Raw genomic sequence first — 14,672 nt, 5'->3', positions numbered from 1 at the left:
AGTTTGTAGATATTTTAAGACACTTGGCATTTCCTACACTTTTACTAAGTATTTTTGGTCTAGTTTCTAGTGGAAATATCTTAGAACACTTGAAATAAGACAAAACAAACTTACAACTGACTTTTCAGCAAGATATAAGAGCTTCTTTTAAGTCAATAGTTCCTTAATATTGATTAAAAGAAGTTCTACTTTCACTGGCAGGTTTTTTCACTTATATACATTTTATCCAGTTACACTAATACTTTTTCGTCAATATTAATGAGTTATTTACTTAAAACAAGCTCCTATATGTGGCAGAAAAGTTACTTGTAAGTTAGTTTTGTCTTATTTAAATGAACCAAAACTAGTTGGTTAGATGTTGTGTTTTTGCAGTGTGTTTATCTGGTAGATCTTGACCTGTCAGGCCTCAGACAGGTAAGCAGGATTCTGGTGATTCTGATGCCCATCCCCCTCTCCCCAAAGCCAGACATCCCCTCCAGCCTGCAGCCGCGTTCAGCTTCAAAGTTTGTGTTTCTGAGTGGAGGACCCTCTTTTCTGGAACGGGAGCCCCTCCGCGACCCTTCCCCCCGCCCCGGCTCCGTCTCTGGGCTCCTATCAGAAGCAGCGGCTCCGGCTCTTCATGAAAGGAAGAAAATATACAATGGGGTCTTTCTCAGTCCCTCTGTGTTTCCATTAAAGACCCTGGGAACACAACACAGTCCACAGAGACACTCTTAAAGGGCCAGCGCGTCTGAGATCCCGGCATTGTTTCCACAGGACTGAAGAGAAATCAGCCTCCAAAACAACAAAATCTAAAAAAAATAAAATAAACTACAGGACAAATTAAGAAATGAGTCAGGGACAGATGTGTTGATTTAATTAACTTGTGATGAGTTACACTGCAAAAACACAGAATCTTACAGAGTATTTTTGGTCTAGTTTCTAATTAACTTGAATTAAAACAAAACTAACTTACAAACCGAGTTGCTAGGTTACGGGCTGGGTGTTTTCTGGGGTTGCTAGGTAACGGTGCATTGGAACATTCTAATATATTTTCATCAATATTAAGGAACTATTGACTCAAAACAAGCTCCTATTTCTCACTGAAAGTTACTTGTAAGTTAGGTTTGTCTTTTTTCAAGTGTATTAAGAAATTTGCACCAGAAGCTAAACTAAAAATACTTGGCATGATTGTTTTGTTTTTGCAGTGTAAGGAAAATTTTGTGACCAGAAAAGTCTGGAAAACTGAGAAGCAATAAAGAAATAAACAAATAAATAAAAACAAATAATGTACAAAAACACATGTAAAAACAAACATGCAAACTGAATCCAAACTCAGTTAATTTGTCAATAAATTTGCTGATTTTTTTTTCTGTGTGATTATATATTCATGAATTAAAAGCAAAGAAAGGAGAAATAAAAAATATGCTATCTGATCTCAGGATCTCGTTTTGAGTTGTGATTTTTGACTATCAGCAAAAAAAAAAGTCAAAATCACTCGGTTTTAGTGATGCTAACTCCCACCAGCAGGGGGTAGTGTTTCTTTCTTCTATTACTGCTGCCTCAGTTTTACTAGTTGTGTTGTCATCCATGATCAATATTATTGCAAAAATATCACAAAATACTGTGTGGATTTACTGCAAAAACACAAAATCTTACCAAGTATTTTTGATCTAGTTTATATTGTAAATATCTTTGTGCACTTGAAATAAAATAAAACTAATTTGCATAACTTTTCAGAAAGATATAGGAGCTTGTTTTCAGGGAATAATTCCTTAATATTGATTAAAATATGACATGGACAAAATGTCTTGTTATAAGTGAAATAATCTGACAGTGAAACTGATAATTTTTCATGAATATTAAGAAATTATTAACTTAAAACAAGTTCTTATATCTTGCTCAAAAAGTTACTTGTAAGTTAGGTTTGCCTTATTTAAAATTTAAATAAAATATCTACACTACAAACTAGATCACAAATACTTTGAAAGGTTTAATGTTTTTGCTGTTTCATTGCAACAAATAAATCAACTGTGAAATTTTGGAAAGATGTTGGTTTTCGGTAGGTTTAAATAAAAGTTGGCCCCCAAATGAAATTTGCTCTGGGCCTCAAATAAGTTTGGACCGGCACTGCTTGGAATATCTGAACTGGAATTCAGTATCACATGCTGTTTTTATTTTAATTATGTGAAGCACTTTGAAATGCCTTGCTGCTGAAATGTACTATACAAATAAAATTTGATTGATTGATTGATTGATTGATTGATTGATTGATTGATTGATTGATTGATTGATTGATTGATTGATTGATTGGAATATCAGCTGATACGACTTTTTTATTCACATTAAATGAAACTTCTTTTTTTTTTATCAAAAACGTCTGATTTAACTAGTTAATCAAAATAAAATTATTTTTTTACCTTGACAGTCGTTAAAATTAAATCCCAACTCGTTTTGTAATTTGGGTTTACTCTGCTGTAAGCATCATTCTGGGAAAGGAGCAGGGGTTCCCAAAGGGCGGTCCAGGGGCCATTTGTGGCCCTGGGACTAATTGCGTCTGGCCCCTGACTTCAGCTCAAGAATGATGCAACTTTACAGATATGGAAACAATTTATTTAAATAAATGTTTAAATAATATTTAAAGATTTAGATTTTTTATTATTTAAATAAATGTTTAAATAATATTTAAGTAATTAAATGTTATTTAGTCAAATAAACAAGTAAGTAAATAAATGTTTAAATATTATTTAAATATTTATTATGTATTAGTAAATATTTTTAATTACTCATATGTATTATCAATAGTATTGTTTAGAAAGTATTTTAACTATATTATTTAAAACATTTTATTATTACCATTAAAAAAAATCTTTTTTTTATTTTATTTAAAAAAAGATGGAGACTTTCCATTTTTAGGTAGATCAAAATTATAGTGTCAAATCTTCTTACTACAGAAATTAACAATATAAATGATTTATCTTTAAACCTTTGCCTTGTCTTTCAAACTCTAATCCAGTGACTTTAATTGAATCTACTTTTAATACTTTTACTAAACTTGGTTAAAGATCCAGATTTTACTGTTCAGAATTTACTAAATTTTGTTTTGTTTTTCCAATTTACACCTAAAGCTTAAATTATTTTGATTTCTGCATAGAAGTTTTCCAGCAACAAATTTAATCCTTAGTTTGTTGTTGAGGAGGTGCAAGAACATTTTTTAACCTCCGAGTCCCTTTGAATTAAGTTTGTGCACCCCTGATCTGATGTTTGAAGCCTCTCAGGATCCGTGCGTAATTAAAAAAAGAAAGAAAAGGACAATCAGCATGCTGCAGGGCTTCTCACCACCCTGGAAAAGAGGAGGAGGAACAACAGGAGGAGGAGGGTGGAAAGATTTTGAGTTGAGGAATTTCAATCCTGTTTGTAGGGGAGAGGGGGTTAAAGAAAGTCAGAGGGGGGAATGTCTGAAGAGAGGAAAAACGTCGGGAAGCAGGCTGGTTTAAAAATACTCCCTCTGAAGCCAGAAATAGACTTTGTACAAACTAATCTAGGTGCAACGGAAGCTTATCGCGCTTCATTTGTGGACGAACTGGAGGTTTGTTGACCACAAAGAAAGAAAAGGAACAACTTTGGAGCAGAAGTTTGTCATCTTTGAAAGGGGGAAACGAAACGGCAGAATCTGCTTCGCCTCCCAGCTGTGGATCAAAACATTCTCAGCATCTACATCCAAACCGGAGCGAAACGCAGCAGAGATGCTTTGATGGAGTCCCGCTCCAGGTTGGCTGTTTTCCCCCTCAAGCCCAGTTTTCCAGGTGATCTGCCGGGAGGAACCATGGCGCGCTGGAGGTGCTGCTTTCTCATCCTCAGCGTCGTTTTTGCGCCCGTCTCTGGCGCACAGCTGTCAGGTACCTGCGGATTAATTTACGCCTTTTTTCCACTGTGATCAGTGCGACTGTATAAGTAACGAGCAATTTGCCCCGTGAGATTTCTTTTGATGTTCACTCCTTAAAGTAATTTGCTTTGAGGGCGCAGAGCAGCCGCAACATCTGGCTATCATAAATTGCTCTAAAGAAAAACGGACATGTATTGTTGTTGTTGCAGACCTATAGCTTAATTAAACACCCTAACTATAAAAAAACATCCTCCAATCAGAATTAAGTCGAAACAACAATACTTTTAAAATCAAACAAACATTTGATCCACTTCTAAATGTAACTTTCCGTGTGTTTGCAGTTTGATGGAAAAAAGTTGAAAAGTTTTTCTGTGATGCATCTCAATGGAATCGGTGACTCAATGAAAACGTTGCTGTGATTGGTCAGGATCAGATTTACTCTACTATTAACAGCAGGCAACAATTTTAGTGTGAAATTAGTCTGGGAAATATACAGTAAGTTTTTTTTTAAGCTTAATTATTTGAAAAATGATTTTCATTTATTTTAAATTGTTGTCTCAATCAATCTTGTGTTGCTTATACATTGTGATAGATAGACAGACGTATTTACTTATTAGGGGGGGGAAAGTTGTCCAAACAAACCTTGCCCTCTTGTTAATATAGGAAATAAATGTGATTAGACACTTTTTGCCTGGTTCTGGTGCTTTTTGCCTCCACCAAACCACAGTAACAGCCTCTGTCTTCAAATGAAGAAAACATAAAACAGTGGTGAACCTTTCCAGGAGTGGCTAGTTCACCAAAGTTACTCCAGAAGAGCATTAACGTCTCATCCAGGCTCGCCAGGCTAGCTTTCTCCCGCTGAATTTCGCCGGGCCAATCAGCGAACAGAAGGCGGAGTTGTGGACGATGACGTCAGTTTAGCTATGGCGGCGAAGGACGTGAACCAAGCCGTTCAGTCCGTGTGGGTCAACGTTTCCAGATATTGAAATAACATTAGCAGCCGCCTCGTTCGGCTCGGTGCTTCTCTCTTCTCAGTAGAGGATTGTTGTTTGCAGCGCACACTACTTCCGGTAAGCATCATGGCGTCGAACAGGCGCATTACATACGTCACGGCCGACCGTTAGCGAACTCAAGAAGGTTCTTCTTTCTGTTACAACGGATCGTAAACACAAGGGTTTGTGTCACATGTACCGACTAATATCTTGATCATCCCAAAAATCTTTGGGGGGATAAAAGGATGTGGAAGCCAAATGGGAACTTTGTGTACCTTACATTCGTATGCTAACACTGCTGTAGGAGCCAAAGCGCCATCCTAGCAGCTCATCATGGAGGTGGTGTGATGGTCTTGACCTGCTTTGATTGAACGATGAATACTGGACCTTTTATGGCAATTTAACAGGACAGTGATCCAAAGTACACTACTAAATACACCTTTAACTGAATGAAAAAAGGGTTTTACAATGGCCTAGTCAAAATCTGGGCTTAAATCTAATTGAGATGTTGTGGCAAACGTTTGAATTAAATCAATTATGAAAACAAAAGTGGACTAAAAGTCATCAACAGTGATGTGCAAGACTGATCACCAGTTATGAGGACTCAGGGAAAATAAACTTTTTCACACCTAGTCAAGGCAATCTGGTTAACTGTTTGTTTTTATGAATGAAATAATCTCTTTGGCAAGTTGATGTTAAAACACAAAAATAAATACAGGGACAAAACACACAAAATAAAACTACGGAATAAAAAAATACACCAAACAACCTTATAATCTAATGTTTTTCTGAAACTTTCTGAAAGCCTTCATCCTGCTGATTTTTCCACTTGTTGCTGTTCTTAAAGTCCTGTTTTCCAGCTAAGAATCCAGACTTTAAAATTAGATTCATATGGGATAATAAAGAGATGTTCCAGCAAAAAAAGGCATTTAAATCCAGATAAAGTGGAAACCTTAGTGAAGCAACACAATCAGCCAAGCAGAAGAGAAAAATAATGTTTCATATTAGATATGCTAGGAATATTGTTTTTGTCTTCAGAAAGCTGCGGAGTGTGACGGACGAGTTGGAGCTGCAGATACACTGAAACTGTTACGACACTCAAATCCAAACCAGCGAAGCAGGAAACGAACCTCGTTCAGCAAAAGCTGAAGTCGGACTCGTTTAACTCAGACTACAGCAGAATTGAAACTCAGAGAAACCAGTTAAATGTGTTTCAGGAGGAATCTGCTGTCAGGGACAAAATTATATAACAGACTGCAGCTAAAGGACTCTATTATTCTATTGATTATTCAAACGATTAATTGGCTAAAACTATGGTCACATTCTGAAGATTTTTCATCTAAATACTTGAGCTTATTTTATACATTACTAGACATACATTAAAGGAAATAATAAAGAAAATAAAACTAAAGATCTTATTGTCTAAAATGCAATTACAAAGTATTCCTTTTGTGAATGTTTGATAATTTGTTGAATAGTATCTGCAGCTAACAAATAATCAATCCAGTGCAGGACTGATCAGTTGATTTTTTTGATTTTTTTTTTTATTAAAGACGCCTTATTTACAGAATTTAAACCAGCTGAAGCCAAAACAATGAAACTGAATAGAACATATTTACAAACAGACATTTTTTATATATATTAATGCAAAATGTAGATTTTTTGGTACAAATTTGGCTTAATTGCTGCTCTGAATATGTTCTTTAAGCAAATTGTCTTTTTTTTAGTCTATAAATTAGTTATTTCAATTATCAATTAATCCGATTAATCCAATTAATAATTTCAGCCCTGCTTAAAATTAGCTTATTTTTTTATTCTTACCGTTTTAGAAGTTTGAGAATAATTTGAGAAGTGGGGGTGGGCAGCTCAGAGGTGTGAATGTCTGGCGTATGACTCAACTCTGAGTCTGAGTCTGAGTCAGGCCCTGGAAATGATGGATGGGCCGAGGGGGCAACAGCGGAGGAGAAAGAGTTTGGACCAAAGGGAAGGCGCCGAAATCCAAAAGCAATGAATCCAAAGAATGGTATGGAAAGGGCAAAGGCGCAGCTCTGAAACGGAGGGGAGGAATTACGCTGAAAAAGTCAGAAACGGGGAGGGAATGCGAGGAGGATAACAGCGCAACCTTTGTGAGGTATTTTTGGTATTTGCACGTTCAGATTCTGCAGCATGGATGCAACTCAGAAGGGTTCAGACCGTAAGAAAAGGAGGTTAGGGGACAAAAGCGAGGGGACAGATTAGCTACAAATGAATTACTAGAGAAAGACACACACACAGAGTCTGTCCACTGGCTGGCTCTCTGGATATCTGCATTCTCATAAAAGGGTTACAAGCTTCCCTGAAAGCAGCCAAAGGATACAGTGAAGCTCAACCAAGCATGAAAATAAAAGGCAAGAAGGACTTTTGAAGCAAAAGCCACAAAGAGAGAAAAATAACAAAGCAGAGCAGCTTCAAAATCCCAATTTGTTATGCAGAAAGTAAACAGTGCTGACTGTGGAATCTGCAGTTAACTGGAGAAGTATTCCAGCTCAACCCTCTGGGATCAGAGGTCAAAGGTCGGCCCCTGACTCAGATTTAGATGACTGTTTGACAAGCTTGGGAAAATCTGTGCTGCAAGATAAACAGCAACAATAAAAGTGAGTGAAAAGAAGCACAGTTTACATGTGTTACTTAAATGATACAGTCTGCCGTCCCTTTAATGCAGGGGTGCCCAAACTGTGGCTTGAGGGCCATTTGTGGCCATTTGTGGCCCTCAAGCTGTGCAGATGAAGTGAACTCTGGTGCGGTTTGAACGCACATGTTAGCAGCAAGTTGATTATAGAAGCAGGAAGTGGACTAAAGTACAAGGGATTCTGGGAGAAATGGTTCGTGGATTTTTACCAAAGACAAATGAGAAATCCCGCAACTGCTGAAATCTGACTCTACTCCATTTTTGTTTTCATTTTGTGAAGAAGGAAGTTGCACTTCAGAGGTTTTCGAATCGTTTCCTTTGGGGGTTCTTGGTGCAGCGCCCCCACAGGCGAGGAGGGGAACAGGTTTTGGACTCTGCAGTGTGAAAGTGAACCACAGCAGCTGAAAATGTAACAAATGTTACAGTTTCTATTTATTCCTTGCCCCCATAATCACTCACTACTTTGAATCGGTCTTTTAAATAAATTTCCAATTAAACACATTGAAGTTTGTGGTGTTAAAGTCAGGAAATGTGAAATGTCTTCTGCTGTGTTCATCACAACCAAAACAGAACACTTGTTTTTAGATGAGTTTTAAGTTCTTGGCTCTCAGAATAATTTGTTGTTTTCTTCTTCCTCATCGCTCAAACAAAGACCTGAAGTTTGAAAAGAGTCCCAGCACCGTCGTCTCCTCCCTGGGCAAACCGGTCAGGATGCACTGCGAGCTGAAGGGGACCGGAGACGAGAACGCGGTACCGCCCGATCTGGTCTGGCTCAAAGACGGTGCTCCTCTGCAGTTCGAAGACACGGACCAGTCCCAGACGATCACCGACAACACCTGGACAGTCACAAGCACGCTCAAGTAGGAAGCAGCTCCTTCAAATTTATTAATAAGATCTCTGCAGAAAAATGATCATTTCTGCATTTTATCTGCTTTCCAAACCTGGATTGGTGCTGAATTATGTGATAATGTTGGTTTCCAGTGGTTCTACATCAGGGGGTGTTCAAAGTGCGGCTCATGGGCCATTTGTGGCCCTTGAGTTGATTTTGTACGGCCACCAACTGCCTTTCCAGAACGATCCAAATTTGACCCATCCAGCACAAGTGGCTGATGTAGAGACTCTTTATTTGGAATTAGAGGATAATTATTATTTCTTACAATGCAAAATATTTAGTACAATATAGAAACTAAACTATAAAAACTAAAAAAAATAGTTTTTGTAACCAAGTAGAACCGCGTTTATCCAGAAACTTTAGCTGAAAAGTCGACTTCGCTGCCCCTGAATACATAAATCTGGTTAAAGAGAGCAAACGTTTCGTAAGAAAGGGACCCAAATCCTCTTAATACTGAGAATAAATTAGTCAAATGTGGTTTTCAAAACATTTTGAAGTTGTTTTGAAAACCACAACATTTTTTAATTGAAAAAAAAAAAAAAAATTCAGACAACTTTATTGCTTTATTTTAGTTTTTTTTTTTCTTGGCCTATGTGACAAGAAGTTTACAGAACTCTGTTCTAGATAAAATGAGAAGATAGAAAATCATTTTTCTTTAAAGTTGGTACTGAAATCTATGACAGAGTATTAAGGCCGTAGTAAGAAAAATAAAATAAAATCATGAGAAAAAAAAACATAAAATTAGAAGAATAAAGTTATAACTTTATAAAAATAAAACTATTACAACCATAAAATCAAAATAACACAAGAATAAAGTCGTAATAAAGTCAATATTTTGAGACTAAAGTCACAGTATTACGAGAAAGTTATAATATTCCCAGAATAAAGTCGTACAACATTAAAGTCAAGATAATAAAAGTATAAAGTCATAATAATTTGAGAATAAAGTCAGAAAGTTTTTCATAATGTTTTGACTTTATTCTTGTAAATTACGACTTTATTCCTGTAATATTAGGATTTTGTTTTTTGTGTAACTTTTCTTAGCGCGACGGTAATCCTCCGCCGCATAAATCTGCTTGTTTCTCCCGTTTTATCAGTTTTTACCCGTTTCTTCCAGACCTTCACCATCATTTCTCTCCACCCTATAGAATTGACAAGGTCCAGCTGTCGGACATGGGACCGTACAGGTGCGCCGTCGAGTCCGAGGGCAACCAGACTCTGTCCGGCGTCGGGCACATCCAGCTGGAAGGTGAGCTCCCAACCTGTGGAATGTGTTTGTGTTTTCACGGTAAAATGAAAACTGACTCAGAAACTTCCTGCTCAGGCCTTCCTCATTTCTCTGTGGAGCCTCAGCCCATGTCCGTAGTGGCCAATGAGGCCTTCAGTCTGAGGTGTGTGGCTCACGGACCTCCAGATCCGGTCAAGGTCATCTGGCTGCGCGACGGAGCGGAAATGAACTCCTTGAATGACGCGGTGGCGCTGTCGCCTTCCACACTCAACCTCACAGGTAGACCCTGAGATCTGCATGCACTGAGCACGTACTGCTGTCATGAGGATGGACGCGGTAGACCCAGGCTGGTGTGCAGAAACGACGGTTTTAATCACAAACACGAAGAGAACAGAAATCCAGGCAGCACAGGTGAACAATGAGCTCAGACACGCTGGGAGGACACAGAACTGGCGACAAAGACAAGGACCCGACGGGGAGCAGGCAGCACAGGAGGGGTTAAATACACTCAGGGGAATAATCAGGAGGCAGCTGGAGACAATCAGGAGGAGACGAGGTTACACAGCAGCTGAATGAACAGAGAGACGAAACTCCATATCCTCACAAATACTCTGAAAACTTTAAATAAAACCATTTAAAAACAGCCAGAGTGAAACGATTAATCAGATTAATCATGATTAATCTATTATTGTAGTAATTGTCAATTAATTTGATAATTGAGTAATCGTTAACTGAGACTCGTGATTAAGCCAAAACTTTTTTTAAAGATAAAGAGAAACATTTGTCAATAAACATGTTCATACGACAGTATTAACAACACACTTCGAAAAACTAAAATACAATTATGAGTTTATTAATGAGTTAATCTAAAGTTGACTGATCTTGTTGACTAACGATTAATTAATAAGCGTCCGTTTTCTTACAGATAGTTTTGTCTTTTTTTAAGAAGATTCGCCATATTTAATTGATTTTTAAAAGTCTGCGCATTTTGCAAGGTTTTTCATTAAAAAACTTAGTTATTTTATTTCACATTAGAAATACAGAAAAGATAAAAATAAACATTTGTAACAAACATTTGCTGCTAAAAAATTCTTTAAAATGTCAGAAGTTGAGTCGTTTTCCTTCATGCAACATCAAATAAGGTCTTTCTGTCTTAAATGTAAAATGTAGATATTTTTGTACAGTTTTAGCTTAATTGTTGCTGTTCTTTCAGCAAATGATCTTTTTGAGACTTTATGGTCCAGTTAGTGATAATCAGTTACTAAATTATCATTGTGGTGATTATTTAGTCAAGCAGAGTTGAGTAGCAACACCTTGCTGCTGCACTGAGATTCTTCATCTGTAAAATTAACCTCTAATTATTTACCAGCCTGAGATCAACTTCAGTTTGAGATGAACCAGGTCACAACAAGACAAACAGAAACGTTTTCACTGCATTTCATTCAGCAGCCGTGACGCAGTTTGAGGTTGAGGTTAGTGAGATTTTTTTTGTTGAGGGAGGAAATTGGACATTTTTTAGCAGTGGGACGGGAATTGTGGCACAACAGCTGCTAATTGTTTTCTTCTTTAAAGAGTAAATTGAAAACCTTTTAAATAAGTTTTCACATTACGTTTGGAGCAAATATGGAAGTTACAATGTATTTTGGGGGAGCAGAAACAAAAACCATGAGTTGGAAATTATAAAAAACAAATTCTGCAGAAACAGTGATATTATAGTGTTGGGTTAATGTCAGACAGGTTTTCATGACCTGAGCTGAACATGAAGCGGGAACATTTCCAGAAAGTTCTTTAAAGGACAAAACAGAACAACCATGCAAACGTTACTGCTGACTGTACAACAGTACTAGCTCACTGGCAGATTATTCTACTTAAAACACGGGGAAATCTGTTATAAGAAAAATGATCTGCCAGTGGAACTACTACTTTTTCGTTACCTAGCAACCCCAACCAAGCCCAGCCCGTTACCTAGCAACCCCAGCCAAGCCCAGCCCGTTACCTAGCAACTAAATCCTAATTCCACTGGCAGGTTAATTCTCTGATAACACGGGAAAAGTGTCTTTTTGTGAAATAGGAACTAGAACTTTTTCATCAATATTAAGGAATTATTAATTTAAAAGAACCTTCTATTTGCTGAAAAGTTATGTGTGAGTTAGTTTTGTCTTATTTCAAGTATAATAAGACATTTCCAGTAGAAACTGGACAGAAATGCTTTTGTTTCTGTAGTCTGATTCATTTTGTGAAGCTGTTGAGTGGCTCTGATTGAAACCAGAGTACAGAAAGGAAATGAAGAAACGGATGTTAATAAGAAAAAGCGATATAAGAGGGAGAAGAAGAAAGGCAGAAGCTCACAGCTGTCTGGCAAACAGCAGCTGAGTGTCAGCGGGAAAGGCGGAGTCAGAGGGGATAGAGGAGAAAAAACCTCCGGCTCTTGATCGGAGAGGATGTACTGAGTCATCGTGGCGGGCTTCCTGCTGTTTACCAGGACCCGTTTGACGGTAACCTCCACTCACAGGTCTGGAATGGGCAGCTGCGCTCGTAGACCGCAGATTAAATCAATTTACATACAAACATTACTGCTGAAGGGACCCATGCTGACAAATGATATGAAGGACATTCCAGCCATTTAGAAATTAACAGTGACTCATGCTAATTCATGCTGCTTCCTCTCTTTTCCTTTTCATAAAGGGGACCTATTATAAAATAAAATAAAAAATCACATTTTTCTTGTTTTTGTACTTCAGTTTGGCTTTCAACTTCCAAAAGCAGCTCAAACATTTGGGGGAAAAACAAACCACTCGGCCATTTGTTGGCAGTAACTTAATGATTTTTAGTGTCTGGGAAACGAGCCGCTTCAAAAACCTCCAGAATGTTACGTCACAAATAAGCAGGCACTGCCCGTTACCTAGCAACAGAGCTGAGTTCCAGCAGGTTTGGTCAGCTGGTTTTACTACTGTGTGTGCTGTACAATGGCTGCTGGAAAAGACACATGTTTGGTTGTTAATTTACCATCCAGAAACCACTTGCTTATTCTTGTTGGTTGTTCAGGAGGCTCTACTAATGCTTTTCAAGGATGTATAGTTGTATAATTGTGCTTCTGTTTGTGGTCACTTTCATGTGCGAGTGTAAACATTGAGGTGGGGGGCGTGGCCAGCAGCAGGTTATTTGGATTTAAAGTGACAGAGACCGCTTCCTGAACCTCTTTACTCACACCCATCTTGTCAAGATGGTGCTAAATCTTAAATGTACAGCAGATATATAAAAAGAAAAGGGACGCAGTGCCTACCAATTGTCAACACTAAAACAACTAGATGAGGTCAGGAAAAAGTCTTAATTAAGAAAAAAATAGTGAGGAGGGAAGTTGTTCAGTTAAGCTAGTTTGACTTTGATGATCTTATCATGTGGAATTATGTTTTGGTTCAGATGCAAAATAAAAGAAAGGCAAACTATCAGCTTTGACAGATATCAGCAGAGCAGGTGTTTAAATTAGATAACCAACCACCGCTGTGTTAGCTTAGCTCATAGCAGCGGTAGCTAACCTACCACAGAGATTACTTATTAATAATCGCAAAATTAACATAAAGCCTGGAAACCTAAAACTGTAACTGACTGAATGTTCTTTCTTAGTGTGGGAAATGTTTGAGTGTTGAATCCTGATACATGTAGTTGCGTTGTTGTGACTCACTGCGATAAATTATTAACGGCCTACATCTCCAAGTTTCATTTAGCCAACAGAAATGTAGCGTGGCTCTAATGGATAGCATAAAAGAATCACCTTTTTCGCCCTTCAGCGTTGTGTTCAAGCGCTTTCTGGATGTAAACATGCAGAGGGTCCATGGAAACTTACAAACTGATTGATTGCTGTCTTTTTTTGTAAACTTTTGGTTATAGATACTAAAAAACGGTTTTCTTCATCATGAAGCATGAAAGACCATTGTAGTGAAGCATGACAGCGTAGTAGAGCCCTCTTACGCTTAACGACCCCATCCCAGCGGAGTTGGTTAACATGGTGAACAAGATCCTGATTTCTTGTTGTGACAAATGTGACATTTTCAGCTGGGAAGCGAATTATTCTGCGGTTTGCTGATGGGGAAGGAAAGAAACGCAGAAACATGTGGCGCAATGAAGGGCGGCCTGATGAGCTGTCGGTTCGCCAGCGCAGCGTCAGGGTCGCCTCCCTGTTCTTCCTCGCTAACAAGCCCTCGCTTCAGCCGGCGCGGATCATACTCCCCTGTTCTTTTTCCGGCCTCCACACAATGGAGGCTTGGTGCTGCCGGCGCTGGACAACATGATTCTGTGCAAGCCTCAGTTTGTGGCCGGCTGGCGATGTTGGGCTGTTAGATAACGGTGATGAAACTTGACTGCCACATGTTTGGATGTGTGTGTGTGTTGGCCTGTTTTTGTGTTGTGGAATCTGTTGGGTGTGTGAGCCCACTGTGAATCAGTGTGTGAGAGGATTCATTCTCCACTGGGAGTCAGAATGTGTCACGCTTTGTCCCCTTCAGAGGAGCCCCAGGCCTGCAAGGGCTGCAGTCTTTCACCTAGACCCCAGCGCCTCCCACTCTTTGTTCACTTAGCTCCACTCCAGAAGGCCACATTCTTCCAGTAACAAGTTAAGAACCAAAAACAAGCCGTTTTGTATTTTATCTGTTTTAGATAGTTAAGCTTAAGATTCTGGATCCCTTTATGAACAGTTTAATGTAGATATTGACAGAGTTGTAAAGTAAAGAAATACCGTATTTTCCGCACTATAAGGCGCACCGGATTATAAGGCGCACCTTCAATGAATGGCCTATTTTAGGACTTTTTTCATACATTAGGCGCACCGCATTATAAGGCGCATAGAATAGACCTTCATACTCTATTATTACACATCCACATTAATAAAGAAATGGTCCCCGAGTACTTTATATAGTAGGCTGGCCCAGCGTTATTATGCCCAGCTGCTGTCTGGGTAACACAGACCAACCGACACGCTGCCGCTGCAGTCTCTTTCTCTCTTCCCCTGCCCCTCCCCCCCTTTAAATGTA

The 14,672-nt window shown here is 38.5% G+C and overlaps 1 protein-coding gene across 1 annotated transcript in view; it reads left to right on the top strand.

The window, feature by feature from the left end:
• The first annotated feature begins 3,733 nt into the window (after positions 1 to 3,733).
• The window catches only part of axl (AXL receptor tyrosine kinase), a 41,391-nt gene continuing 30,452 nt past the window's right edge, over positions 3,734 to 14,672 (top strand). The window contains exons 1-4 of the mRNA XM_007552388.2: positions 3,734 to 3,878; positions 8,178 to 8,385; positions 9,566 to 9,666; positions 9,742 to 9,924. Of these exons, the coding sequence (XP_007552450.1) occupies positions 3,734 to 3,878; positions 8,178 to 8,385; positions 9,566 to 9,666; positions 9,742 to 9,924 (637 nt within the window). The remainder of the gene's footprint in view (positions 3,879 to 8,177; positions 8,386 to 9,565; positions 9,667 to 9,741; positions 9,925 to 14,672) is intronic.

This window comes from Poecilia formosa, unplaced genomic scaffold (genome assembly GCF_000485575.1).
Source record: "Poecilia formosa unplaced genomic scaffold, Poecilia_formosa-5.1.2 Scaffold48, whole genome shotgun sequence".
Taxonomy (NCBI): domain Eukaryota; kingdom Metazoa; phylum Chordata; class Actinopteri; order Cyprinodontiformes; family Poeciliidae; genus Poecilia; species Poecilia formosa.
Note: the sequence above shows the minus strand (reverse complement) of the source record. Positions and strands in the feature narration are given on the sequence as shown.